Source organism: Oreochromis niloticus, linkage group LG18, assembly GCF_001858045.2.
Source record: "Oreochromis niloticus isolate F11D_XX linkage group LG18, O_niloticus_UMD_NMBU, whole genome shotgun sequence".
Taxonomy (NCBI): domain Eukaryota; kingdom Metazoa; phylum Chordata; class Actinopteri; order Cichliformes; family Cichlidae; genus Oreochromis; species Oreochromis niloticus.
In genome coordinates, this window is record NC_031982.2 from 30123974 (window position 1) to 30151085 (window position 27112).

The 27112-nt window shown below is 42.9% G+C and overlaps 2 protein-coding genes across 2 annotated transcripts; both read left to right on the top strand.

Annotated features, from left to right (window-relative positions):
- Positions 1 to 1953: 1953 nt before the first annotated feature.
- Positions 1954 to 26794, top strand: LOC109195446 (uncharacterized). The gene is made up of 3 exons (XM_019347495.2): positions 1954 to 3654; positions 10602 to 12380; positions 26390 to 26794. Exons 1-2 carry the CDS (start codon positions 1969 to 1971, stop codon positions 12312 to 12314), a joined length of 3399 nt encoding a protein of 1132 aa, XP_019203040.1. The 5' UTR covers positions 1954 to 1968; the 3' UTR covers positions 12315 to 12380; positions 26390 to 26794.
- LOC109195494 (tripartite motif-containing protein 16-like) lies at positions 24459 to 26792 on the top strand. Its single transcript, XM_019347626.2, has one exon. The coding sequence runs from the start codon at positions 24668 to 24670 to the stop codon at positions 26321 to 26323; it is 1656 nt and encodes a 551-aa protein (XP_019203171.1). The 5' UTR covers positions 24459 to 24667; the 3' UTR covers positions 26324 to 26792.
- Positions 26795 to 27112: the final 318 nt, after the last annotated feature.

Below are 27112 nucleotides of genomic sequence, written 5' to 3' on the forward strand. Positions count from 1 at the left end.
ATAGATGGATGGATGGAAGTTAAATGACTACAAACATAAAAACATAAAAGCTACTAGTTCCCACACAAGAGTTCCCTGACACAGTGTTAATTTGTTTAGGTCCTGAGGTGGGTGGGGCTGTCTCTGAGGAGGCAGAGGAACAAAGACAAAACACACGAACAGGCTCTTAATATTTGTTTTTGTTTGTCTGATGGCATTTCTTTAAAATAAATCGGACATTGCAACCAGTTACTCAGGACTTGAGTAATTTTTTGGACAACTACTTTTCACTTTTACTTGAGTAATAATATTTTAAAGTAATGCTACTCTTACTTGAGTACAATTTTTGGATACTCGACCCACCACCTCTCATTACATAGTGAGTCCTATTAAAGTTAAACTATTAAAGTTTAAATGGATCAGACTTGTTACTGAATGCTGTAGTCAAACATGTAAAAATGAGCATTAGAGCCACATTAAGAAAAAACAAAGTATTGATCATCTTGAGAATATGTCACAAGGCCGAACGTAAAATGAGACCAAGATACAGACACGATGCAAAGCACTTTCTGGAAATACAGGAGACTGCAAACTTTGTAGCAGTGACCAGCATCCAGAGAGAAGGTGACTGAGGAGTTTCCAGTGAACTGAGAGTTAAACCCTCTACAAAATGCCTTGTTTAGAAGAGTTAGTGAAACTAATTCTTTTGCCGTCTTTGTCATGGTCCCTGTGTCTGCTCGGCTGGCCTTGTGTGGCTACATATGTTTTGGTTTTCTCTCTCTTCCTCCTCTCACTCACGATGTGCTGCCTGGGCGGAGCTCATGGCGGGCTCCTGCCCCTGGCCCTCGCACCTGCGGTTCATCACCTTGTCTGCTCTCACTACTTAAGGCAGTGGCTGGGAGCACCTCGTCGCTGGACTATTGTGTAACGCTCGTCAGTGTAGCTCTGGCCTTAACAAAAGTTTTGAGTTCTCTTCGTGTTTTTCTTTGTGTTAATTATCCTGTTGTTGTGTATAGATCATTCGTGCCCCGTCTGGAACCCTGGCTAGTGGAATCTGTACGTGAGTGCGGCGATCAGGTGTGGTGTGTGTGTGTAAGGAAGAAGACTCTCATGTGAAGTGAGCTGATTGTGTGAAGCTGTGTGAGAGAAGACTCTGTTTCCCAGATTCTCCCCTGGACCCCTGGAAACCCTGGACCCTTTTGCCCCCTCACCTGTATATCGTGCACTAGGAGTGTGTAAATACTGTGTAATAGGAACTGTTCATTGTGATTTCCGTCTGCGCCTGAGTCCGTCCCGCTGTGTCCTCACAGTCTTATCCTGTCTTGTGATACAAAATACATCCTTTTAATCCACAAGGATGTAGCCATGGTAACCCTTGCATCTGTGCATTGGCATTTCATTTTGTACAATCCAGACAACTATTCAAAGTTGGTGTGTGTTTTTTTCTTCTAACCAGATGCAGCTTTATACACCATCTTTTCACTGTCTTTATAAATATCATGAGTCTGTGTTTATGTGCTAAGAGAAAAATTATTTCCGTACAACTAAAACTGATCAAGAAGTACGGTTCAATTAACTCATTTACCGAAGGCATTTTGTAGAGGGTACAAAAGCTGTGGTAGTTTGTCCTGAAACAACAACTGCAATTTTCATATATTTCAACTATTTCCTTGAGAAATGTTTTTGAACATTATCATAAAAATTATTAATATTTTTCCCTCTTCTATTTTCTTCTAATTCTTCAAAAATGCGCTGTCATAAACTTACCACTCACTGGGTCTTGTCACTCTTTCAGAATATTTCTTTAGTGCCTCTCTTCACAGATCTCTCTGTACCAAGCTGGGTCTGGAAGATATCTAAATGCAGTTGCTGGTGAGCCTCATTTCCTGTTTGAGGTTAATGAGAGCAGAGATCTGTTTCCCTTCAGAGCACAGAGGTGGTTTCTGTTCAGAGAAAATCAAACTGTCTGACAGTCACTGAGCAGATGAGATGGCACAACACAGAGTGGACCAAGCAGAAATCTCTTGTTCAGTCTGTTTGTATCTACTGAAGGATCCGGTGACTATTCCCTGTGGACACAGCTACTGCATGAACTGTATTAAAAGCTTCTGGGATGAAGAGGAAAAGAAGAAAATCTACAGCTGCCCTCAGTGCAGACAGACTTTCACACCGAGGCCTGTCCTGGTGAAAAACACCATGTTAGCAGATTTAGTGGAGGAGCTGAAGAAGACTGGACTCCAAGCTGCTCCTGCTGATCACTGCTATGCTGGACCTGAAGATGTGGCCTGTGATGTCTGCACTGGAAGAAAAATGAAAGCCTTCAAGTCCTGTTTAGTCTGTCTGGCATCTTACTGTGAGAAACACCTTCAGCCACATTATGATTCACCTACATTCATGAAACACAAGCTGGTGGAGCCCTCCAAGAAGCTCCAGGAGAACATCTGCTCTCGTCATGATGAGGTGATGAAGATGTTCTGCCGTACTGATCAGCAGAGTATCTGTTATCTCTGCTCTGTGGATGAACATAAAGGCCACGACACAGTCTCAGCTGCAGCAGAAAGGACTGAGAGGCAGAGAGAGCTGGAGGTGAGTCGACAAAACATCCAGCAGAGAATCCAGGACAGAGAGAAAGATGTGAAGCTGCTTCAACAGGAGGTGGAGGCCATCAATCAGTCTGCTGATCAAACAGTGGAGCACAGTGAGAAGATCTTCACTGAGCTGATCCATCTCATCCAGAAAAGAAGCTCTGATGTGAAGCAGCAGATCAGATCCCAGCAGGAAACTGAAGTGAGTCGAGTCAAAGAGCTTGAGGAGAAGCTGGAGCAGGAGATCACTGAGCTGAAGAGGAAAGATGCTGAGCTGAAGCAGCTCTCACACACAGAGGATCACATCCAGTTTCTACACAACTACCCCTCACTGTCAGCACTCAGTGAGTCTACAGACTCATCCAGCATCAATATCCGTCCTCTGAGCTACTTTGAGGATGTGACAGCAGCTGTGTCAGAGGTCAGAGATAAACTACAGGACATTCTGAGAGAGGAATGGACAAACATCTCACTGACAGTCACTGAAGTGGATGTTTTACTGTCAGATCCACCAGAGCCAAAGACCAGAGCTGGATTCTTAAAATATTCACGTGAAATCACACTGGATCCAAACACAGCAAACACATATCTGTTATTATCAGAGGGGAACAGAAAAGTAAGAGTAAAACCTATACATATGTTTTTTTCTGATCATCCAGACAGATTGTCTGAGATGTGGCAGGTCCTGAGTAGAGAGAGTCTGACTGGACGTTGTTACTGGGAGGTGGAGTGGAGAGGGGGAGGAGTTAGTGTGGCAGTCGCATACAAGAATATCAGCAGAGCAGGGAGTGAATGTGGATTTGGACATAATGACAAATCTTGGTCATTAGATTGTAACAACAACAGTTATACATTTCGGTACAACAACATCCAAACTCCTGTCTCAGGTCCTCGTTCCTCCAGAGTAGGAGTGTACCTGGATCACAGAGCAGGTATTTTGTCCTTCTACAGCGTCTCTGAAACCATGACTCTCCTCCACAGAGTCCAGACCACATTCACTCAGCCGCTCTATGCTGGACTGATGTTTTACTATGCTGGACTGAAGCTTCACTATAAATATGGACAAACTGCTGAGTTTATTAAAGTGAAATAGACTGAAATCTTTTATATTGTGGGTTTAAATCTGTATTTTAGTTTCATGTTACTTTCTCTCCATCATTTCTACACTGCACAAAGATCAGCTGTCAGTCAAGCCAGCTGAAGCACCCCCAACGATTTCTTACTTCCTTTGGAAAATATTTGCTGTTTGTGTGACACACTACTAAAAATACAAAAAGCATACAGTACTAGAGTTCTGTATGCTGTTTTGGGGGGGGATGCTGGGGTATTTAAAGTATAGATACCCCCCTCCCAAAAAAAAATTAAAAATGGTTTGTCCCAGCTCGGCTCCCCCCTACTCTGACTCTAGCGCCCGTGCTGCCAGAGCGATGGTGGCTGAGACGCAGCGGAGCGGAGGTGTAAGTACCTGGCTTAAAACAGGACATGTTAGCTGCATTTAACCTTCAGTTACTCTTTATATAGTTAGGTAGGAGTCAGACCATGTTTGTTTTTAGCTGAAAAACATTACACCCAGGTAACCTGCAGTGTTGGAAACGTGTTTTCCAACGATGTTTGCTACCCTACAATCCTACTCTGTAGTAAAATCAGCAACATTTAACCGTCCTGTTGCTCCCATTGAAATTTATACAGCCTATTTAAAATCTAAAACTTAAAATTGTCAGTAGCCTACTGTTGTTTCCACTGTCCTGTTTGAAATGGAATGAGAGAATCTGGTTATTTTGTCATATGTGCCGATATTAAACCCAGGAGCCGCATTCATGAAAAAGTGTAAGAACAAATGATCCGTCAATAAAGGATAATGTTGGATCAGTGTTTCAGTATTTATATCCTTTATTAGATGTACATGTGGTTTGGTTTTTTGCCTTTTGGTTGAAAGTACACTGAGAGAGGACTTTTATTAGTGATCTTAATAGTATTTTTTTCATATTAATATAATTTTTTCATCTAATTGAATACAAGCTATTTGTATGATTGTCAGTCCAAAGAAGGAGAGAGGAAAGAGGGGACCGTGAGGAGAGAGTACAAGGTCAGGAAGAACCAGGTAAGAAAACAGACAGGGAACAGTGACAGGCACAAAAGAAACTGTTAAACTGTCTGAGAGAGTTGACCACCAAAAAGTGATTTGCCAACCTCAAGGTGAGGCGACAGAGGTTAAAATAAAAGAAAAAACTCTGCAGAGCCATGGTAGTATCTGCAGTAAAGATCTTTTTCTTACATAGTATACACTGTACCATAGGCAAAGGTGCCTCCATTTGTATATATTTTTTTAATTAATATTTTGTACATTTCAAGGACTCTTCTATTTTTGGAGTGTATTTTTTATGAATCTGTATTATATTATACAAACACATTAAAAGTGAATCTCTGTCCAAAAAATGCACTCAGTTTACTTTTTACCCACTATGAGCATCATTCATTATTCTCCCCCAGTAATTATGGTTAGGATATGTATTTTTTTTTATTCCAATCCATTCTTTGTGTGCAGCATTTAAATAACCTTTATCAGATTTGATGGTTTTGTTACATACTTTTAAAAAGTGTTTTGCTTTTCTTTCACAAATGTGGGGATTAAATGGTGTTAATGATGTCATGTTTTGTGACGAGGACCCAGGCACAGAGAGACTTGATGAATTTAAGTATCTTATGATTTAATAAAGAAATTTGCAGACTTGCACAGAGATGGTAAAATTATGATGACTGATAATGGACACGAAGACAACAGACGATGAGGACAGGGAGGAACAGGGGTTTAAATGCACCAAGGAGACAGTCAGAGGGAACTCGGGACAACTGGAGACATTTAGGGATGCAGGGACTGACAGAGACAGGAAGAAGTCTCATCGTGACGAGTAAAGTTTATCTTGCCTGGCTGGGCAGCTCTCTGGGTGCTCAGCCCCCCCAAAGCTCTGATCCTAGAATCGCCCCTGAGTCAAACATTATGGGTGGTACCTCCACATCTTCTAGTTGTTCTCTTGATGTTTCTGAGTTTTTAAAGGAGATCTTTCCTGTGACTGTTTATGGAGGCTATCACTGCTCATCATCATTTTCATTTACTAAAATATTTCTCCACATGAAAATGTAAACTTCTCTATGTTTACATACTTCTCTCAAATGTTTCTTGAGTATTTGTATTGAAAATGTCAACATTTCTCTTTATGAGTGTGGCAGACCATGTGTGTGTGTTTGTGTTTGTTTTTGTCAAAATCATCAAACAAATGAGGAAAAACTGTGATTTTAATGAATGAATTCATATATTGTGTTGATGTTTTATTGTGTGAATAAACTGGAAGGTTTAACTATAAATAAAATGCTGAACAAAGTCTTTTCTACCATCTTCATTCCAGTGTTCCCAGGAAATTCTTTTTCGGGCAAGAATTCCCCAGGAACGCAGAGGGGCTGACTGAGAACCACCTCAGCTGGGGATGCGTCAGTATCCTATTTCACCACTCAGCGCAGCCCCAGCAAAACCCACGGAGGGTGGTCAACCCAGTTGTCACTGTTCACTGGTTTTCCTCATTTGTTTGATGATTTTGACAAAAACAAACACAAACACACACACTGTCATCTTTTAGGAAAGCAAGGAGCACTGTCATGATCCTGAGTCCATGACTCAGTGATTTTGTGTTTGGTGTATTTATTGTTATTATTTGTGGGCTGTTTTGGGGTGGTTTGTGTTTTGGGATTTTAGATACTGGGTTTCTGGGTTTGTGCTCCCTCTGTTGGTCCCTGGTGTTAGTGTTCCCCTGTCTCGTCAGGTTAATCAGGTCCAGCTGTGTCTCCCACCTGTGTGTGATTTCCCAGTGTCCCTCTGTGTATTTATAGTGTGTGTTTCCCTCAGTCCCTTGTCGTGTTGTCTGTGTTCATCCTCTGTGTTACCTGGTGTTCTGCGTTGTTCCGCGAACCTCTCTGTGTCTCCTCTATGTGCTCTCCCTGCAGTTCTCCTCTCGTGTTTCAGGTTTGCCATTCTATAGTTTAGTTTTCCCAGTTTAGTTTATCCTCCGTTCTGTTTTGCCATCCCCACTTTGTGTTCTGTCTTCTGGAATAAATCTCCCTGCCTCCTAAGCAAGTGCTGCATTCGAGTCCTCCTTCTCCACACTTCACACGGCTGCTGCCCCGAGCCGTGACAAGCACAGCCTTAAGCGACTTGTGGAACCGTTCACATACTGTTAGCTTGCGGGTTGTATGCGATGGTGCGGTTGACCCTGGCCCCCAGACCAAAGCTCCAAAACAAACCAGGGGCCTCTGTCAGAGGGGACCACCTCTGGCCACTGGGTGGTTTGGTCACCCACACTCAAAAGGTGCTTGAAGAGGAATCCTCCATCATCTGTTCCTAGCAAGTACAGCATGCTCTCCATGTTTTGTTTTGTTTTTTCATTCTAATATATGTTCCAAATATTTAATTCCTTTACGACTCCAATCTGGGAAGTTAATCATGTTATTGTTTTGTAGTATGTCAGGGTTGCTCCAGATAGGTGTACATTTGCATGGGATTAATGAAGACATTTAAAAGATTTTTAAAACTACCACGATGCTGTCAGAGAAGATGATGTTGATTTCTTTAAAGAATTCATGTCATTTGATGTCTGAGCCTGAAGAGGGGGACTTGGAGCGAGGTTGATAATGTCAAGTGATCACACTGAGGAGAGAGGGAAAAGGGGTTAGTGAGGCAAATGGTTATCATGTAGAAGAGACGGTGATAATCAAACTGACTGACTTGCAGGTGGAGAGAGGTGAGTTTTGAGGGGGAGGAGACATGAGTGAGCTGAGGAGTATGAGAAGGCTGACCTGAGTTCCAGTGGTTCAAATGAGTAACGAAAGTATGGGTAAGTAGTAAGTATGGGTGTATGCGTATGTACGCATGTGTATGTATAACTTGTACATATCTTTCTTGTGTAAATGTAAAAGCCTGTGTTATTGGGTAGATGCTTACGTTATTGTGTATTACACACATTGTGTGTTACACACATTCCCTGAGTAGATACCCCTGAAGTTTGTTTATTTTTATCTTCTTCTCCTATCCTAAAACAAACTGAATGTAAATCTACATCCTGCCAAACTGTGTTTTCATAATCATCATTATGAACCAGGCAGAATTTTAATTAAAATAAATTCATTGTTGAATGAAGTCAATATTGATGCATTTGTAGGAGCTGGAGAGCATGGAGACGTCTTTTGCTTAGTCTCATCTAATTCAGAGACTCTCTCAGTCTTGTTCTCTAAAAACTAAGGAATTATGGATTTGATCAACTGGTCTCTTACTGAAATTGACACCTTCTTTTTGATGAGAAGCCTGGGCTCGGGGGAGCCCGATCGTCCTGCAGGGACGTTTGCTGCCAGACACACAACAGCTGGGAGAAGTGGAGTGTCGTGTGCCTGGCAAAACTCTCAGTGGAGGGCGTTTGAAAGACATCTACCTATTCGGAACCATGATAATGGGGCTCTGGCTGATTGAAGAATAAAGAAAGCGGTACAGCTGCTCAAGATCCCAGAAGGCTGTCCGGCATGATTAATGCAATGGACAGGGCCGTGACTACTCAGACTGTGCTTATTGAACACAATATGGATAAGATTTTGGAGAAGCTCGAGACTCTGCAATGGGGAACCGATGGATCTGGGCACCAGTGATAGACATTAGATCAACTGTGAAACTGGAATGCAGTTTTATCTTCATGCAGCTGCCCGTGGCCAGCTGGAATGATCCAAGCCCGAATGGCTGGTTGGAACAACAAATTCTCCCAGATTAGAAGACTGTGTTTTGACTTTTTTTTTTCTCTCTCTCTTTTATAGTGTAAAGGTGTGAAGATCCATGTGGTTTTTGTTTTCTGTTCTCAAACTGATCTCCTACCAGGAGCTCAGTCTGGGTAGAGTTCTTTTTTTCTCCTCCTCTCCCCTATTGTGTTGTACATTTCATTGTGTTTTCTAAAAGTTACCTGTTCTGACCCGTCTCCCCAATGTGATGTTTGTGTGATGTATGTATGGTTGGAAGGGGTCCAATTTCACTGCAGGCAACTGCAAGCGACAAATAAAAGCTCATTCATTCATTAATATAATATCCTGTCTCAGAGTGATGCCGAAAAACTAGTTCATGCATTCATCACTTCCAGGCTGGACTACTGTAATTCTTTATTATCAGGAAGTCCTAAAAACTCGCTGAAAAGTCTTCAGCTAATCCAAAATGAAATCCTGACATGGACTAGAAAGAGAGAGCATATTTCTCCTGTTTTGGCTTCCCTTCATTGGCTTCCTGTTAAATCCAGGATTGAATTCAAAATCCTGCTCCTCACATACAAGGTCTTAAATAATCAGGCCCCATCTTATCTTAATGACCTTGTAGTACCATATCACCCTATTGGAGCACTTCGCTCTCGCACTGCAGGCCTACTTGTTGTTCCTAGAGTATTTAAAAGTAGAATGGGAGGCAGAGCCTTGAGTTTTCAGGCCCCTCTTCTGTGGAACCAACTTCCAGTTTGGATTCGGGAGACAGACACTATCTCTACTTTCAAGATTAGGCTTAAAACTTTCCTTTTTGCTAAAGCATATAGTTAGGGCTGGACCAGGTGACCCTGAATCCTCCCTTAGTTATGCTGCAATAGACGTAGGCTGCCAAGGATTCCCATGATGCATTGAGTTTTTCCTTTCCAGTCACCTTTCTCACTCACTATGTGTTAATAGACCTCTCTGCATTGAATCATATCTGTTATTAATCTCTGTCTCTCTTCCACAGCATGTCTTTATCCTGTTTTCCTTCTTTCACCCCAACCGGTCGCAGCAGATGGCCCCGCCCCTCCCTGAGCCTGGTTCTGCCGGAGGTTTCTTCCTGTTAAAAGGGAGTTTTTCCTTCCCACTGTCGCCAAAGTGCTTGCTCATAGGGGGTCATATGATTGTTGGGTTTTTCTCTGTATGTATTATTGTGCCATCTACTGTATAATATAAAGCGCCTTGAGGCGACTTTTGTTGTGATTTGGCGCTATATAAATAAAATTGAATTGAATTGAATTAATCTTGTTAAACCGCATGATGACACAGTGACGGAAAGAGACGACAGTTTGGTGAAAATGAGAATCTGCAGATGCAACATCTGGAACACGGAGATCAGAATATGTAAACAAATCTATCTGGTTAACATTAAAATAAAAAAAACAGTTAAGCTGGAAAACCGGGGCTGTGAGCTTGATACACTCTGTCAGCTGATTGTTAGCGAAGCTAGCGACATCTCCGAAAACATCAGATCACTGTTACAAACACGTTCCATGACATGGAAACAAACATAACAACCTGACCAGATATTTGAAGATTACGCCACTACATTCTCAGCTAAAACAAAATTAAAAGGGTAGTTCATGACAGAAAAGCGGGGTATTTCAAAACTTTACTTACAGTTACATACAACACCACCATTGCCTCGTGTGTGTCAAAATGCATTGTCTTGACTTAATTAAATTAAGACAGAGAGGTGACAGAGGAGTTTGGAGTCAACTGAGAGTTAAACCCTCTACAAAATGCCTTGTTTAGAAGAGTTGATCAGCCGTCTTATCCTGTTTTGTGATACAAAATACAAAATCCTCTTTAATCCACAAGGATGTAGCCATGGTTATCCTTGCATCTGTGCATTGTCATTTCATGTTTTAGAATCAGGCTAACTCTTCAAGTTTGTGTGATTTTGTTTTTTCATTCTGACCAGTTGCAGCTTTTTACACCATACTTTCAGGGTCCTTGTACTTATCATCATGCTGTGTCCATGTGCTGAAAGAAAAATTAATTCCTTATAAATAAAACTGATGGTGAAGTACGCTTTCATTAACTCGTCAATAAAGGACATTTTGTAGAAACTGAGTTACAGGTTAACAAGGGTAGCTAGGTCAAAGGTTTTACTGCATACTGTAAATGTAAATCCTGTAGGAGGTGAACAAGAGCAGAGATCTGTTTCCCTTCAGAGCACAGAGGTTGTTTCTGTTTAGAGAAAGTCAAACTGTCTGACAGTCACTGAGAGACGGTGAAACGGCACAGCACATGAATCAAATGGACCAAAAAAAATTCTGCTGTTCAGTCTGTTTGGATCTACTGAAGGATCCGGTGACTATTCCCTGTGGACACAGCTACTGCATGAACTGTATTAAAAGCTTCTGGGATGAAGAGGAAAAGAAGAAAATCTACAGCTGCCCTCAGTGCAGACAGACTTTCACAGCGAGGCCTGTCCTGGTGAAAAACACCATGTTAGCAGATTTAGTGGAGGAGCTGAAGAAGACTGGACTCCAAGCTGCTCCTGCTGATCACTGCTATGCTGGACCTGAAGATGTGGCCTGTGATGTCTGCACTGGAAGAAAAATGAAAGCCTTCAAGTCCTGTTTAGTCTGTCTGGCATCTTACTGTGAGAAACACCTTCAGACTCATTATGATTCACCTACATTCAAGAAACACAAGCTGGTGGAGCCCTCCAAGAAGCTCCAGGAGAACATCTGCTCTCGTCATGATGAGGTGATGAAGATGTTCTGTCGTACTGATCAGCAGAGTATCTGTTATCTCTGCTCTGTGGATGAACATAAAGGACACGACACAGTCTCAGCTGCAGCAGAAAGGACTGAGAGGCAGAGAGAGCTGGAGGTGAGTCGACAAAACATCCAGCAGAGAATCCAGGACAGAGAGAAAGATGTGAAGCTGCTTCAACAGGAGGTGGAGGCCATCAATCAGTCTGCTGATCAAACAGTGGAGCACAGTGAGAAGATCTTCACTGAGCTGATCCATCTCATCCAGAAAAGAAGCTCTGATGTGAAGCAGCAGATCAGATCCCAGCAGGAAACTGAAGTGAGTCGAGTCAAAGAGCTTGAGGAGAAGCTGGAGCAGGAGATCACTGAGCTGAAAAGGAAAGATGCTGAGCTGAAGCAGCTCTCACACACAGAGGATCACATCCAGTTTCTACACAACTACCCCTCACTGTCAGCACTCAGTGAGTCTACAGACTCATCCAGCATCAATATCCGTCCTCTGAGCTACTTTGAGGATGTGACAGCAGCTGTGTCAGAGGTCAGAGATAAACTACAGGACATTCTGAGAGAGGAACGGACAAACATCTCACTGACAGTCACTGAAGTGGATGTTTTACTGTCAGATCCACCAGAGCCAAAGACCAGAGCTGGATTCTTAAAATATTCATGTGAAATCACACTGGATCCAAACACAGCACACAAACAGCTGTTATTATCAGAGGGGAACAGAAAAGCAACACGGATGAATCAACAACAGTCTTATTCTGATCATCCAGACAGATTCACTGTATGGCATCAGGTTCTGAGTAGACAGAGTCTGACTGGATGTTGTTACTGGGAGGTGGAGTGGAGAGGGGGAGGAGTTCAAGTAGCAGTCGCATACAAGAATATCAGCAGAGCAGGGAGTGGGACTGAATCTAAATTTGGATGTAATGACAAATCCTGGGCATTAGAGTGTAACAACAGCAGTTATACATTTTGGTACAACAACATTGAAACTCCTGTCTCAGGTCCTCGTTCCTCCAGAGTAGGAGTGTACCTGGATCACAGAGCAGGTATTTTGTCCTTCTACAGCGTCTCTGAAACCATGACTCTCCTCCACAGAGTCCAGACCACATTCACTCAGCCGCTCTATGCTGGACTGTCTCTTTACACAGATATATGGGGTAATTTTAAAACAGATGCTGAGTTGATTAAATTGAAATAGACTGAAGTCTTTCATATTGTGGGTTTAAATCTGTATTTTAGTTTCATTTTATTTTCTCTCCATCATTTCTGCATCATTTTGTGTTATAAAATGATGAGAATCTTTGTAAATCTTTACATAGAAATGTGTCCTTTATTGAGCTACATTATATAAGAAACACTTTGCATAATATTCTGCCCCTCTGTTGTTGTTTTATTGGGTTTCTTTGGCTGGTGCATTTCTCAGGTTTCCCACTAGTTGGCAGTATTACCCCTTCAGTTTGTGGCTTCTTCTTTAGTTATTTTGTGTGCACTACACTGCCCCCTTTGGTGATGTGTTGTAAGCAGCAGGCAAAGTTCACGCAGGCAGTGTGAGTAAATGCCTGGAGCAGAAAACAAGCTGCACAACTTTAAGCCCAGTTTACATCATTGGGGAGTTTGTTGAGCCATAATCTGTAAGTAATCAATGTGTAGCTTTATTTTTCTGTAAGATTTGTTACTTTCCTGTTACTTAAAAGGGTATTTGAATGTATAAGGAAAGATGTTTATGGTGAATGTAAAGCATAAGAAAAGCTATGTTGCTAACTTCTGTTTTTGGTTACAAAATATGTCAATACTGATGCTTACGTATTATTTTACTGTATGTTCACAATCTTACAAATTAAAAGAGGAAAAAACGGTCTTCAGTTAAAGACACAAAGACAAAGCGATGTGTCCTGTCGTTCCTGGAACCATCTCTTGTGTTTAGCTCGCTGCATAGGTTGAATAGCCATACATTCAACTGAGGGCAGCAGAGTAAGAAGATTATCCACCTATCAAGCACCCAAGATGTCTCAGCCTGAAGCTTCATCGCCTCTCTCCCAGACGGTGGTCCTGTCAGAGTGCCACTCACGCTCTTCACGCTCTTCACGTCGTTCATCCACCAGTCAAGCTGCAACCCGAGCCAGAGCAGAAGCAGAAGCCGCCCGCACTAGAGCACAGTACGCCAAGCGCCAGATCGACATGGAGGTTGAGAAGGCACGCATCGAGGCAACACTAAACACTCTGAAGAAAGAGGGTGAAGCTGAAGCAGCGCTCGCCGCAGCTCATGTCCTGGAAGCGGCAGCCGATGAGGAGCATGATGCCATTGACCTCACAGAACAAGGAGTCTCCTCTAAGACGCCTCCGTCCATTAGACGCGCTCAAGATTATGTGAACGCTCACTTCGCTAACTGCAGCTTGGTAGTTAATGAAGACAGAAAGCCTGATACAGGACAACTGGTCAGTAATAACGATGCTCAGCATCTACGACAGAGTCAACCACCAGTTGCCTCCTCTCCAGGTGAACATCTCGCTGATTTTGTAGATCAGGAGCAACCAAAGTCCCCTCCTATACACAGAAAAACTGACAGTTCAACCCACCCTAAACCTTCAATGCCTCTACAGACTGAACTCTCAGATTCTACAGCCTATCTAGCACGCCGTGACAGCGGGATTCAAGGTTTTCGACAACCGTCCTGAGTCCTACTTGTCCTGGAAGTCCATCTTCCGCAATGCCATAGAAGGCCTCAACCTCAAGTCCAGCGAAGAGCTCGACCTCCTCACCAAGGGGCTCAGTGGGGAGTCACTCCAACATGCTCTGAGGATCAGGGCGGTCCATGTGAATAACCCACAAGCAGGTCTTCAACGTTTGTGGCAACGTCTAGACAAAAGTTTTGGTTCTCCAAAGGTAGTCGAAGTGTTACTTTTCCAACGTTTACAGTCTTTTCCAAAAATATCTAATAAGGACACTCACTTATTGCAGGAGCTTGCAGATCTCCTGTTGGAGTTAGAGTATGCACAAAGTGAAAATTATCTACCCGGCCTTAGCTTTCTGGACACCCCAAGGGGGATAAACCCGATAGTGGAAAAGCTCCCCTATGGACTTCAGGAGTCCTGGGTGAAACGGGACAAAATACAAAAAGGACAATGGTGCAGTTTACCCACCTTTCTCATATTTTGTTCAGTTTATAAATGATTATGCAGAAATGAAAACAGATCCTAGCTTTATGTTACAAAGTTCAAACATAGTAGCTTCAAAACCTGATAAGCCATTGGTGAAACCAACTAAATACAGAGTTCCGGTTGCAGTAAACAGAACAGATATTAGTCTAACAAACGTCACAGCTCGAACATCGGTTCTCAACCCAGACAGACAATGTCCTATTCACCACAAGCCTCATTCACTCGCCAAATGCTGGGGTTTTAGGTCAAAAACACTAGATGAAAGGAAAAGCATCCTCAAAGAACATGCTGTTTGTTATAAGTGTTGTTCTTTCACAGGTCACCAAGCTAACGATTGCAAAGCCATTATCCAATGCTCAGAATGTAATAGCGATGCTCATGTGTCTGCCATGCATGCTGGTCCGCCTCCGTGGGCAACCAAGGACTCTAACCTCCTGCCTCAAAGCCACGGCGGGGAGTCTGAGCCTTCAAGGCCTGTAAACACGACTGCTTGCAAGATTCTGAGGTGTGTGGCCCAGGTTTGAAAGGCAAATCCTGCTCTAAGATTTGTTTAGTCGACCTGTATCCCCGCACAAACCCTGAAGAGAAAAGGAGGATGTACGCCATGTTGGATGATCAAAGCAACTCATCCTTAGCCATGTCTGCTTTCTTCGACATGTTTAATGTGAAAGGCACTATGCTCCCATACACCATGAAAACATATGCAGGTTTATCAGAGGCTGGAGGACGCAGAGCAACTAATTTCGTTATTCAGGATGTAAATGGGAAAGTGTCCATGTTGCTGCCCACACTGACAGAATGTGATTACATTCCAGATAATAGAGACGAGATACCCACCAAGGAGGCTGTGTCGGCTCACCCTCATCTACAGGCACTCGCTTCACAGATCCCTCCTCTGGACCCAGCCGCGGACATTCTCCTCTTGGGCAGGGACATCGTCCAAGCTCACAAGGTTCGCAGTCAGGTAAATGGTCCAAACAGTGCACCTTATGCCCAACGCCTCGATCTGGGATGGGTGGTTGTAGGCGATGTCTGCCTCTCAGGTGCCCACAAACCCACAGTAAACTCTTTTAAGACAGACATTCTTAATAACGGGCGTCATACCTTCCTTAGCCCATGTGAAAACAGAATCTACATCAAAGACAAATACACAGAAAGCTGTCCTACATTCGAGAAGACACAAGCAGAATTAGGCAGACACATTTTCCAGCAAACAGTAGATGATGAGAAAGTGGCTCTTTCAGTAGAAGATGCTTTGTTCCTGGAAATTATGCACAGAGACTTTACTAAAGATGAGGCGAACAATTGGGTAGCTCCACCCCCATTCCGCTCCCCCAGACAGCGTTTACCCAACAATAGGGACCAAGCCCTCAGTCGCTTAATGTCGCTCCGCAAAACGCTGAAAAAGAAACCTGAAATGAAGGAACATTACATTGAGTTTTTGGACAAAACTTTCAGTAAGGGCCACGCTGAACCAGCTCCAGCTCTAGCTCCAGGACAAGAATGCTGGCATCTCCCTAGTTTTGGCATTTATCACCCTCAAAAGCCAGGAAAATTAGGGTGGTTTTTGATTCAAGTGCGCAGTACAACAAAGTTTCTCCCAATGATGTCCTACTAAAAGGGCCAGATCTCAATAATACTCTTGTGGGATTTCTGATGCGTTTCAGGTCTGACCCATATGCAGTCATGGCCAACGTAAAGCAAATGTTTTACAAGTTTGTTGTCAGAGAAGACCACCGCAACTACCTTCGCTTCTTGTGGTTTGAAAACCATAATCTGGATGGGGAAGTGCAGGAATTCAGGATGAGAGTCCACATATTCGGGAACTGTCCCTCCCCATCAGTGGCTATTTATGGACTGAAACAAACAGCGATGGAGGGAGAAAAAGAACACGGCAATGATGTAAGAGAGTTCATTGAACGCCACTTTTATGTGGATGATGGACTAAAATCATTTACTTCCACTGATGAGGCCATCAACATTCTCTGTGGGGCTCAGAAGATGCTGGCTAAGTGTAACATACGCCTGCATAAAATCTCATCCAACTGTCCTACCATCACAAACGCTTTTCCAAGTGAGGACCTTGCAGCTGACATGCAAGGCCTTGACCTTGGACAGACACCCATGCAGCGTGGCTTCGGCTTGGGCTGCGACCTGTCTACAGACTTGTTCAGGTTCCAGACAACCGTCAATGAGAAGCCCTTCACTAGGCGTGGAGTATTGTCAGTCGTTAATAGTGTGTATGACCCACTTGGCTTCGCTGTCCCTGTCATTGTAGAGGGCAGGGTCATACTCAGAGACATTTCCGCTGACGGTTGTGAATGGGACACTGAACTCTCTAAAGACAAATTACAACAGTGGCAACAGTGGAAACACTCCCTCAAACATCTACAACAACTGGAGGTCCCCAGAATGTTCACCTCAATACCACTGTCTGCAGCAGTAACTAAGGAAATCCATGTTTTCTGCGATGCCTTTACCAAGGCAGTGGGCGCCGTTGCCTACCGTAAACTCACAGACAGAGATGGGCATAATGAAGTGGGTTTCCTTCTCGGCAAGGCACGGCTTGCCCCGAGACCAGACATCACCATACCCAGACTTGAGCTCTGTGCAGCGGTCCTGGCTGTCGAGCAGAGTTAGTCGAGTTAGTTTTATTTATATTGCACCAAATCACAACTACAGTTGCATCAATGCCTTTTCTATTGTAAAGTAAAGAACCTAAAATACAGAAAACAGAGAAAACCCCAACAATCATATGAGCTTTATGAGCAAGTGCTTTGGTGACAGTGCTGCTGGGTTTTAACTGATAATAATACAGTGAGCCTATAAAAAGGTGTCTGTCTCTGTCATTTCCCATAAATGACTCTTTTTATCTTTAGTCTGTTTTTTGTGCTACAATCAGAAAGCGGTAAAATATACTTAATAAAGTATAAATAACTTTCTTCATGCAGCTGTACTTAAAGTAAAAGAGAAAAGAACGTGACCCAGTTTGGGAAGTCACTTTCTCAATAAAACTTTATCACTGAGTATTAAAGGTTTTGAGGCAGAAGTTGAGGAGACTTTTGCACATCCCCATGCTGCTGCTTCATTTTATCAGATGTAGCTTTAACATGACCGTGCCTCTGCAGACGGCTGCAGCTCAATGTCTGCAGGTTTATGGAAAATAAAGGCGTTTACTGCAACAGTCGCTTTAGATCGCGCCTGTCACATCCAACAAAAAGTCAGCGCCTTTAGCTACAATTAAAGGAAATTTAATCCATCAGCAGGCTTTTGAGAGGCAGCTCAGAGCAGATGAGAAATGTACCGTAGCTGGAGACGACTCAGTGCCTGCTCAGTTTTATGAAACAAATCTTCAGTCTTTCAGTTCCTGCTGAGGACTCCAGAGGTATAAACATCTGTTTTTTTCCTGGAGCACAAAGAGTTTGTCAGAGTCAGAAGCCACAGACTACAGACGAGCTCTTTTCTCCTGCAGTCCTATCAGCACATCTCCAGTTTAAAGCTTATACATGAAAATGGAAAGTATTTACTTAAATTCACCTGCTCTGTCAAACTCAGTTCATTCAATAAAGACAAAAACATCAGAATAGCTCAAATGATTATGAGATGAATCAGTTAATTTACAGCCATAAAATTAATCTGCCTCAATTTTTATGACTGAGTTTATTGTTTGAATAGTTTTAAATATTTTTTTTTCTCTATTTCTGCTTCCTCAAATCTCAATCTTGCAGCTTTTCTTTAGTGCTGTGCTTCATTGTGCATGTTGGAGTGTGTACTGCACTGAAGGCTGGATGAAACAGATCAGTTCCTTAGACCAGCCGGTGAAGTGATTATTGAGAAAATAAAGAGCAGATTAACCAAATAAGACTTTCTTATCAGGCGACATCCTTTTTGACCTGCAGGGGCCTAAAATTATCAGCAAGGTATTTTTGTAGGTATTAATTAATTAATATTTTAATTAATTTCTATTTATGTCAAGCATTTTTTTCTATTAATACAATATAACTTCACTTCACTTATGTCTTAATTTTTGCAAAAAATCTTTTAAAATTTATTAAATTGTACCTGTACATGTTGTATAGCAATATAATTTTTTTCTGATAAAGGCGATGATTATTCCTCATTTATTATATTTAGATCCCTTATAACAAAGGTTTCAAACATAAGGCATGGGGGCCAGAATCGGCCTTCAGAAACTGGAAAGTGTGGTGTGCATAGAATTTTAACATTTATCACTACTACTACTAATAATACCAATTTTATAATAATTATAATAATAATAAAAATTTTAGGTTTTCTTGACATTATAAAGAATCCCCCTTAGTTGCTATTCATACTACACCAAAGTCATTAGGTGACAGTTAAACAATTAAAGTTCCTTTTTTTCCCACTAAATTTGTAATTTATTTCTTTGTCTTTTTTATAGTGGAGTCATTGAAAAATAGGACATTATTTTTAAGTTAATGAAAGACTTTATATTTTATAATTACAGGACAGTCTGGGGAATCAACTAAAATAACTTGTCTGTAATTTTACACATTAATCGTGCAGCTTCACATGTCCGGCCCACTTATGATCCAAGTTACCTGTAAGTGACCCACAGTGTAAAATGAGTTTGTCTTATAGATTCTGTGACAGGATTAGTAATACTCAGTAACATCCATCAACCTCGGGTTTCACTGGGCAAAAGGCAGAGTTCACCCTGCACAGGGTTAACACACAAATCAAATCAAATCACTTTTATTGTCACGTCACATGTGCAGGTACACTGGTACAGTACATGTGAGTGAAATTCTTGTGTGCGAGCTTCACAAGCAACAGAGTTGTGCAAAAATACAATAACGTAAAACAAGCAAAATATAAAAATGGCTAATCTAAAAAGTAATAAATATATGTACAATATATAAGGTATATACATTACTGAACGTGTGTACTAAATATGTTTTTCTACGTGTGTGTGTGTGTGAGTGTGTATATAGTGTGTATATACATGTTTTACAAATGAAATAAGTAAACAATAAAATAAGATATATAAAATATACAGAGGTTGGTATGTGCAAGACAGTGGTATTTATGTACAGTATGGAGTGCATAATGTTGAAGTTCCAGTAGTGAAGGTGAGGTGTCTATGACGTGTTCAGCAGTCTGATGGCCTGGTGGAAAAAGCTGTCTCTCAGTCTGCTGGTACGGGACCGGATGCTGCAGAACCTCCTTCCTGATGGAAGTAGTCTGAACAGTTTATGGCTGGGGTGACTGGAGTCCTTGATGATCCTCCCCGCTTTCCTCAGGCACCGCTTCCTGTAGATGTCTTGGAGGGAGGGAAGCTCACCTCCAATTATCCGTTCAGCACACCGCACTACTCTCTGGAGAGCTTTGCGGTTGTAGGCGGTGCTGTTGCCGTACCAGGTGGTGATGCATCCAGTGAGGATGCTCTCAATGGCACAGCGATAGAAGGTCCTGAGGATGCGGGGGCTCATGCCAAATCTTTTCAGTCTCCTGAGAAAGAAGAGGCGCTGCTGCGCCTTCTTCACTGTTTTGTTTGTGTGTACTGACCACGTAAGATCCTCAGCCAGATGTACACCAAGGAAGCGGAAGCTGCTCACTCTCTCCACAGCGGCGCCGTTGATGGTGATGGGGGTGTGTACTCCTCTGCACCTCCGGAAGTCCACTATCAACTCCTTTGTCTTTGCGACGTTGAGGGTGAGATGGTTGTCTTGACACCAGTGGGTCAGGGCGCTGACCTCCTCCCTGTAGGCCGTCTCATCACCGTTGGTGATAAGACCCACCACTGTAGTGTCGTCCGCAAACTTCACAATGATGTTGGAGTTTCTAGTGGCCGTGCAGTCGTAGGTGTAGAGCGAGTACAGGAGAGGGCTCAGTACACACCCCTGTGGAGCACCAGTGTTCAGTGTGATGGGGGATGAGGTGGTGCTGCCCAGTCTGACCACTTGGCGTCTGTCAGACAGGAAGTTAAGGATCCAGCTGCAGAGGGAGCTGCTCAGTCCTAGATCCTGCAGTTCCCTGTCCAGCTTCGAGGGAACGATGGTATTGAATGCTGAGCTGTAATCTACAAACAGCATTCTCACATACGTGTCTCTCTTCTCCAGGTGTGACAGGGCAGCATGGAGTGTCAGGGCTATGGCATCATCAGTGGACCTGTTGTGGCGGTATGCGAACTGTAGAGGGTCCAGTGAGTCGGGTAGTGCGGAGCAGATGAAGTCCCTGACCAGCTTCTCGAAGCATTTGCTCACGATGGGGGTCAGGGCTACAGGTCGCCAGTCGTTCAATGAGGAGATGGTGGAGGATTTGGGTACAGGGACGATGGTGGCCATTTTGAAGCAGGCTGGGACTACAGACAGAGAGAGGGAAAGGTTGAAGATGTGTGTAAACACTCCAGCCAGCTGAGCCGCGCATGACTTGAGGACGCAGCCGGGAATCCCGTCCGGACCAGTAGCTTTGCGTGCGTTCACTCTCCTGAAGCACTTCCGCACATCCTCCTCAGACACAGTGTGCGCACTGACGTCATCCGCGGTGCGCACACTGTCCGGTCTCATGGTGTTCGCTGTGTCGAATCTAGCGTAGAATACGTTTAGATCCTCACACAGAGAGGCCGTGGTCTGCGGTGTGCTGGTTTTCCCTCTAAAGTCTGTGATCGTGTTTAGTCCCGAGGGTTGTCAAACTGTTGCTCCACCCTGTCCCTGTACTCACGTTTGGCTGCTTTGATCGTCTTCCGGAGTTGGTAATGTGCGTGTTTGTAGTCCGATGTGTTCGCGGAGGCAAAGGCGGTGCTCCGTGCCGCCAGCGCCGTGTGAACATCTCTGTTAATCCAGGGTTTTTGATTTGGGAAGGATTTAACTGTTCTGGATGGGACGACATCTTCCACACATTTTCTGATAAATCCGCAGACTGAGTCTGTGTACTCATCAATGTCTTTAGCAGCCACGTGAAACATTTCCCAGTCCGCGTGATCAAAACAGTCCCGCAGCGTAGACTCTGATTGGTCCGACCAACGATGCACCGCCCTCAGGGTTGGAGCTTCCTGTTTCAGCTTCTGCCTGTAGGCGGGTAGAAGCAGGATGGAGTGGTGATCTGATTGGCCGAATGGGGCGCGGGGGAGGGCTTTGTACGCATCCTGGAAGGAGGAGTAACAATGGTCCAGAAGCCGGTCTCCACGAGTGTTGAAGTGGATGTGTTGATGGAGTTTTGGTGAAACTTTCTTCAGGTTACCCTTATTAAAGTCCCCGGTCGTGATAAACGCCGCCTCTGGGTGTGCGGTTTCCTCACTGCTGATCGCGCTGTGCAGTTCCCTGAGTGCTCGGTCAGTGTCGGCTTGTGGGGGAATGTAAACAGCCGTAATAATCACTGCTGTGAATTCCCTCGGTAGCCAGAATGGCCGGCACTTAACCATCAGGTACTCCAGGTCCGGTGAGCAGAAGGATTTGACCGGGTGCACGTTCGCATAATCACACCAGCTGTTGTTGATCATGAAACACACACCACCGCCTCTGCTTTTCCCAGTAAGCTCCTGTGACCTGTCCGCACGGTGCACAGAGAACCCCGGTAGTTGTACTGCGAAGTCCGGTACCTTGTCCGATAGCCAGGTTTCTGTGAGGCAGATCACGCAGCAGTCCCGCATCTCTCGCTGGAATGAGAACCGTGCCCGAAGCTCGCACAGCTTGTTCTCTAGAGACTGCACATTAGCCAGTAATAAACTGGGTAACGGTGGTCTGTTGGTGCGCCGTCTCAGTCAAACCAGAACGCCAGATCTTCTCCCTCTGCGTCGGCGTTTGCGGCCTCCACGGGCCCAGAACAAAGGCGTCTCAGATGAGATGAATGGGGGGTCTGCAAACGGAGGGTCCGTGTTGCAAAACTTGAACTCGGGAAAGTGATGAGAAAGTCTGTCTTTTATGTCCAGTAAGGTTTGTCGGTCGTACACAAGGAGACATGTGCTACTCGTGAAAAAATAAAGAAAAAGTAAAATTAAACTCAAAAAACAGCTGTTGCTTGGGGGAGCTCGCGACGAGGCTGCCATACTCAGCGCCATCTTGAAGAGCTTTTTTTGTGACAGTGACAGAATAGAATAGAAACAATAGAATAGAAAATATTTGACACAGAGCACTATGGTTACTGGTTTTGTCTCACCTTCCTTGACTGAAAATAGGAGGCCTGGTGCTCCTGTCTGGCTCTGCAGGGATGACATGAAACACTGAACAGACTGCACCCCGGCAGCTTTGGAAACTCCTGTTTTGGATGGTTTGACACATGAACCAGAAGCTTCTGCATGCATGGACACTGGAGGCACCAGCCTGAGGTTTGATAACACAAGACCATCATTCTGCCCTAGAAACAGGAAGATAATCTGAAGTTACCTTCGGGTGCTTCTAGTGGAATCTGAAATCTGAACTTTACAGAATACCTTTCAATGTAAAAGTTGAATGTCTGACTGTCATGCTCCTGGTATTTGACCCAGGTTTTTGGTTTGTTGGACATTTTATTCATTCTTCAGAATTATGCAATAGTTATGTTCAGTCTATGAGAGCCTCTGAGTTTTGTTGCTTATGTTTCTAGGTTTTGGTTCTTGTTCGTGTTCACGTTTGTCCCCTTTTCATATCTAGTCTGTGTTTGTCTCATCTTTGTGTTGTCTTTAGTCTCTCCTGTTGTCGTCTGTCTGATATCATCTGTGTTTTGTCCTTTTGTCTCCAGGTCTGTTTATTCCCCAGTCCCAGTATCAAACCCACTGAGTCTCAGTGTGCATCACTTCCTGCTTTATTTTGTTAGTTTTCTGTCTCTTGTGAGTTTGTCCAGTTTTGCAAATTATTGAAACTGTTCCTGCTGTTTGTGGAGGTTTTGTCCACAACATGGAGTTACTGAAGGTCACAAAACATACTTTCATAAAACAAAAACATGTAAAATTATATTAAATATTTCACTGACACTTGAGAGTAGCAATACACCTTAAAAGTGTCGATTCACTTTTAGACACTGATTAACAGAAGAGACGTGTAAAGACTTTTGTGAAACCTGTTTGCTATGGGGAATGTTTCTCAGGTGGTGAAACTGGATAAATATTTGGCTTTGCCCTCAGAAACAGTTTTGACAAAAAATGTTTAACTTACCAAAGAAATTCTCCTGAGTTTTCTATTGAAATATATAAAATAGGGGAATTTGCAAAATAACAGAAAAATGTTCAAGTTCAATGTGAAAACAAAAATGTCAAAGTGAAAAAAACGCAGTACTCTGTCCTTGCAGTGAGTTTCCATCTTTAGCAAACTGTTATTAATCTGTATTTAAGTTCATTTTGTCTGAGGATCTCCTCACCATGAAATAATCATTCGATCAGCAGCTGTGTCTCAGGTCGTTATTACTTACAAACTAATATCGCCATCTGGTGGTTATACAGTTTATGACAAAAGTTAATGCTTGTCCCCATTTAAAGACTGCTTCCAAAAGACGACTGAAGAGTCGTTTAGCTTCTAGTTTAATCGGCTTTGCTGTGTAATCTTTGCTGCCAACAGTGTAGTGAAACATTTAAGCTGCACATGAAAGTTAATGGGTAATTATGATGATCTTTACCACAAAGATTTTAAATGAAAGAATAAACAAAGGGCATGAAAACTGATTCTTATGTCTACTGTGTATCTTCAGTGTGAAAGTTGAATTAGTTAAAAAAAAATTAGAGTTATATTTGAATGTCTGCATTTAAAGCACATATTAATGTATTGTTTCGAAATCCATGTTGGTACACAGGAAAAATTACTAAAGGATGTAGAATTAGAAAACTATCTGTACTTGTTTTTTTTAATATTTTTACATATATGTTCCTATTTAAAAAATAATCAAGATATCAAGCTTGCTGCCTGTCTTGTACAGTAATTTCATTTGAACATAGGTTTGATTTAGTGGAGTCAGTTGTTCCCATGCATCATTCTGTAAGTGTGAGAATGAACTAAGATTAGAAAATGTCAAAATATAAAGTGTCATTTATTTTTATTCATCACAGCATCCTAAACTTTGCTGAACTTTTTGAAATATAAAATGAACTCACTGAGTGTTGACTGTCACATTTCAAACATCCAAGTAAAGATAAACTATTAAAGTTTAACTGGGTCAGACTTGTTACTGCATGCTGTAATCAAACATACCACACCCTGCATCATGTGAACGGCTCTTGGTCGCTCTGTAAGAATATTTCTTTAGTGCCTCCCTTCACAGATGTGTCTGTATCAGGATGGGTCTAAACAACATGGTGTAAATGCAGTTGCTGGTGAGCCTCATTTCCTGTAGGAGGTGAACAAGAGCAGAGATCTGTTTCCCTTCAGAGCACAGAGGTTGTTTCTGTTCAGAGGAAGTGAAACTGTCTGACAGTCACTGAGAGACGGTGAAACGGCACAGCACATGAATCAAATGGACCAAACAAAATTCTGCTGTTCAGTCTGTTTGGATCTACTGAAGGATCCGGTGACTATTCCCTGTGGACACAGCTACTGCATGAACTGTATTAAAAGCTTCTGGGATGAAGAGGAAAAGAAGAAAATCTACAGCTGCCCTCAGTGCAGACAGACTTTCACAGCGAGGCCTGTCCTGGTGAAAAACACCATGTTAGCAGATTTAGTGGAGGAGCTGAAGAAGACTGGACTCCAAGCTGCTCCTGCTGATCACTGCTATGCTGGACCTGAAGATGTGGCCTGTGATGTCTGCACTGGAAGAAAAATGAAAGCCTTCAAGTCCTGTTTATTCTGTCTGGCATCTTACTGTGAGAAACACCTTCAGCCTCATTATGATGTGGCTCCATTAAAGAGACACAAGCTGGTGGAGCCCTCCAAGAAGCTCCAGGAGAACATCTGCTCTCGTCATGATGAGGTGATGAAGATGTTCTGCCGTACTGATCAGCAGAGTATCTGTTATCTCTGCTCTGTGGATGAACATAAAGGCCACGACACAGTCTCAGCTGCAGCAGAAAGGACTGAGAGGCAGAGAGAGCTGGAGGTGAGTCGACAAAACATCCAGCAGAGAATCCAGGACAGAGAGAAAGATGTGAAGCTGCTTCAACAGGAGGTGGAGGCCATCAATCAGTCTGCTGATCAAACAGTGGAGCACAGTGAGAAGATCTTCACTGAGCTGATCCATCTCATCCAGAAAAGAAGCTCTGATGTGAAGCAGCAGATCAGATCCCAGCAGGAAACTGAAGTGAGTCGAGTCAAAGAGCTTGAGGAGAAGCTGGAGCAGGAGATCACTGAGCTGAAGAGGAAAGATGCTGAGCTGAAGCAGCTCTCACACACAGAGGATCACATCCAGTTTCTACACAACTACCCCTCACTGTCAGCACTCAGTGAGTCTACAGACTCATCCAGCATCAATATCCGTCCTCTGAGCTACTTTGAGGATGTGACAGCAGCTGTGTCAGAGGTCAGAGATAAACTACAGGACATTCTGAGAGAGGAATGGACAAACATCTCACTGACAGTCACTGAAGTGGATGTTTTACTGTCAGATCCACCAGAGCCAAAGACCAGAGCTGAATTCTTAAAATATTCATGTGAAATCACACTGGATCCAAACACAGCACACACACAGCTGTTATTATCAGAGGGGAACAGAAAAGCAACATTAATGAATCAACAACAGTCTTATTCTGATCATCCAGACAGATTGTCTGAGATGTGGCAGGTCCTGAGTAGAGAGAGTCTGACTGGACGTTGTTACTGGGAGGTGGAGTGGAGAGGGGGAGTTTATGTAGCAGTCGCATACAAGAATATCAGCAGAGCAGGGAATGACTGTTGTTTTGGATGTAATGACAAATCTTGGTCATTAGATTGTTACAACAACAGTTCTACATTTTGGTACAACAACATCCAAACTCGTGTCTCAGGTCCTCGTTCCTCCAGAGTAGGAGTGTACCTGGATCACAGAGCAGGTATTTTGTCCTTCTACAGCGTCTCTGAAACCATGACTCTCCTCCACAGAGTCCAGACCACATTCACTCAGCCGCTCTATGCTGGACTAGGGGTTTATGTTTATGGAGACACTGCTGAGTTGATTAAAGTGAAATAGACTGAAGTCTTTCATATTGTGGGTTTAAATCTGTGTTTTAGTTTCATTTTATTTTCTCTCCATCATTTCTGCACAGAGATCAGCTGTCAGTCAAACATTATGGGTGGTACCTCCACATCTTCTAGTTGTTCTCTTGATGTTTCTGAGTTTTTAAAGGAGATCTTTCCTGTGACTGTTTATGGAGGCTATCACTGCTCATCATCATTTTCATTTACTAAAATATTTCTCCACATGAAAATGTAAACTTCTCTATCCTCTAAATGTTTCTGGAATATTTGTGTTGAAAAATGTCGACATTTCTCTTTATGAGTATGGCAGACCATGTGTGTGTGTTTGTGTTTGTTTTTGTCAAAATCATCAAACAAATGAGGAAAAACTGTGATTTTAATGAATGAATTCATATATTGTGTTGATGTTTTATTGTGTGAATAAACTGGAAGGTTTGACTATAAATCAAACTTTGAACAAAGTCTTTTCTTCTGTCTTCATTCCAGGATCTCACTCAAATCTGATGCAGAAAATATGAAACTAATCTGAGAGAATAACTGAAGCAGTTTTCCTCCTGAAGCATCACAAAGTTCAGAGTTCATGTTTAGAGCAGAAGATTCAGCAGTCGCTCTGTGACCTTTCAACTTTCTTCACTAAAACAGCTTCATTACAGAGAAACAAGTCACATTTTCTTCATGTTCTTAAGTCCTTTCAGATGTTTGTAATGGTCCTTGAATGCAGCATCAGTGTCGCAGGTTTAAAAGGTCACTTTCTGTTGTGTTCAAAGATTTCCTTCAGATA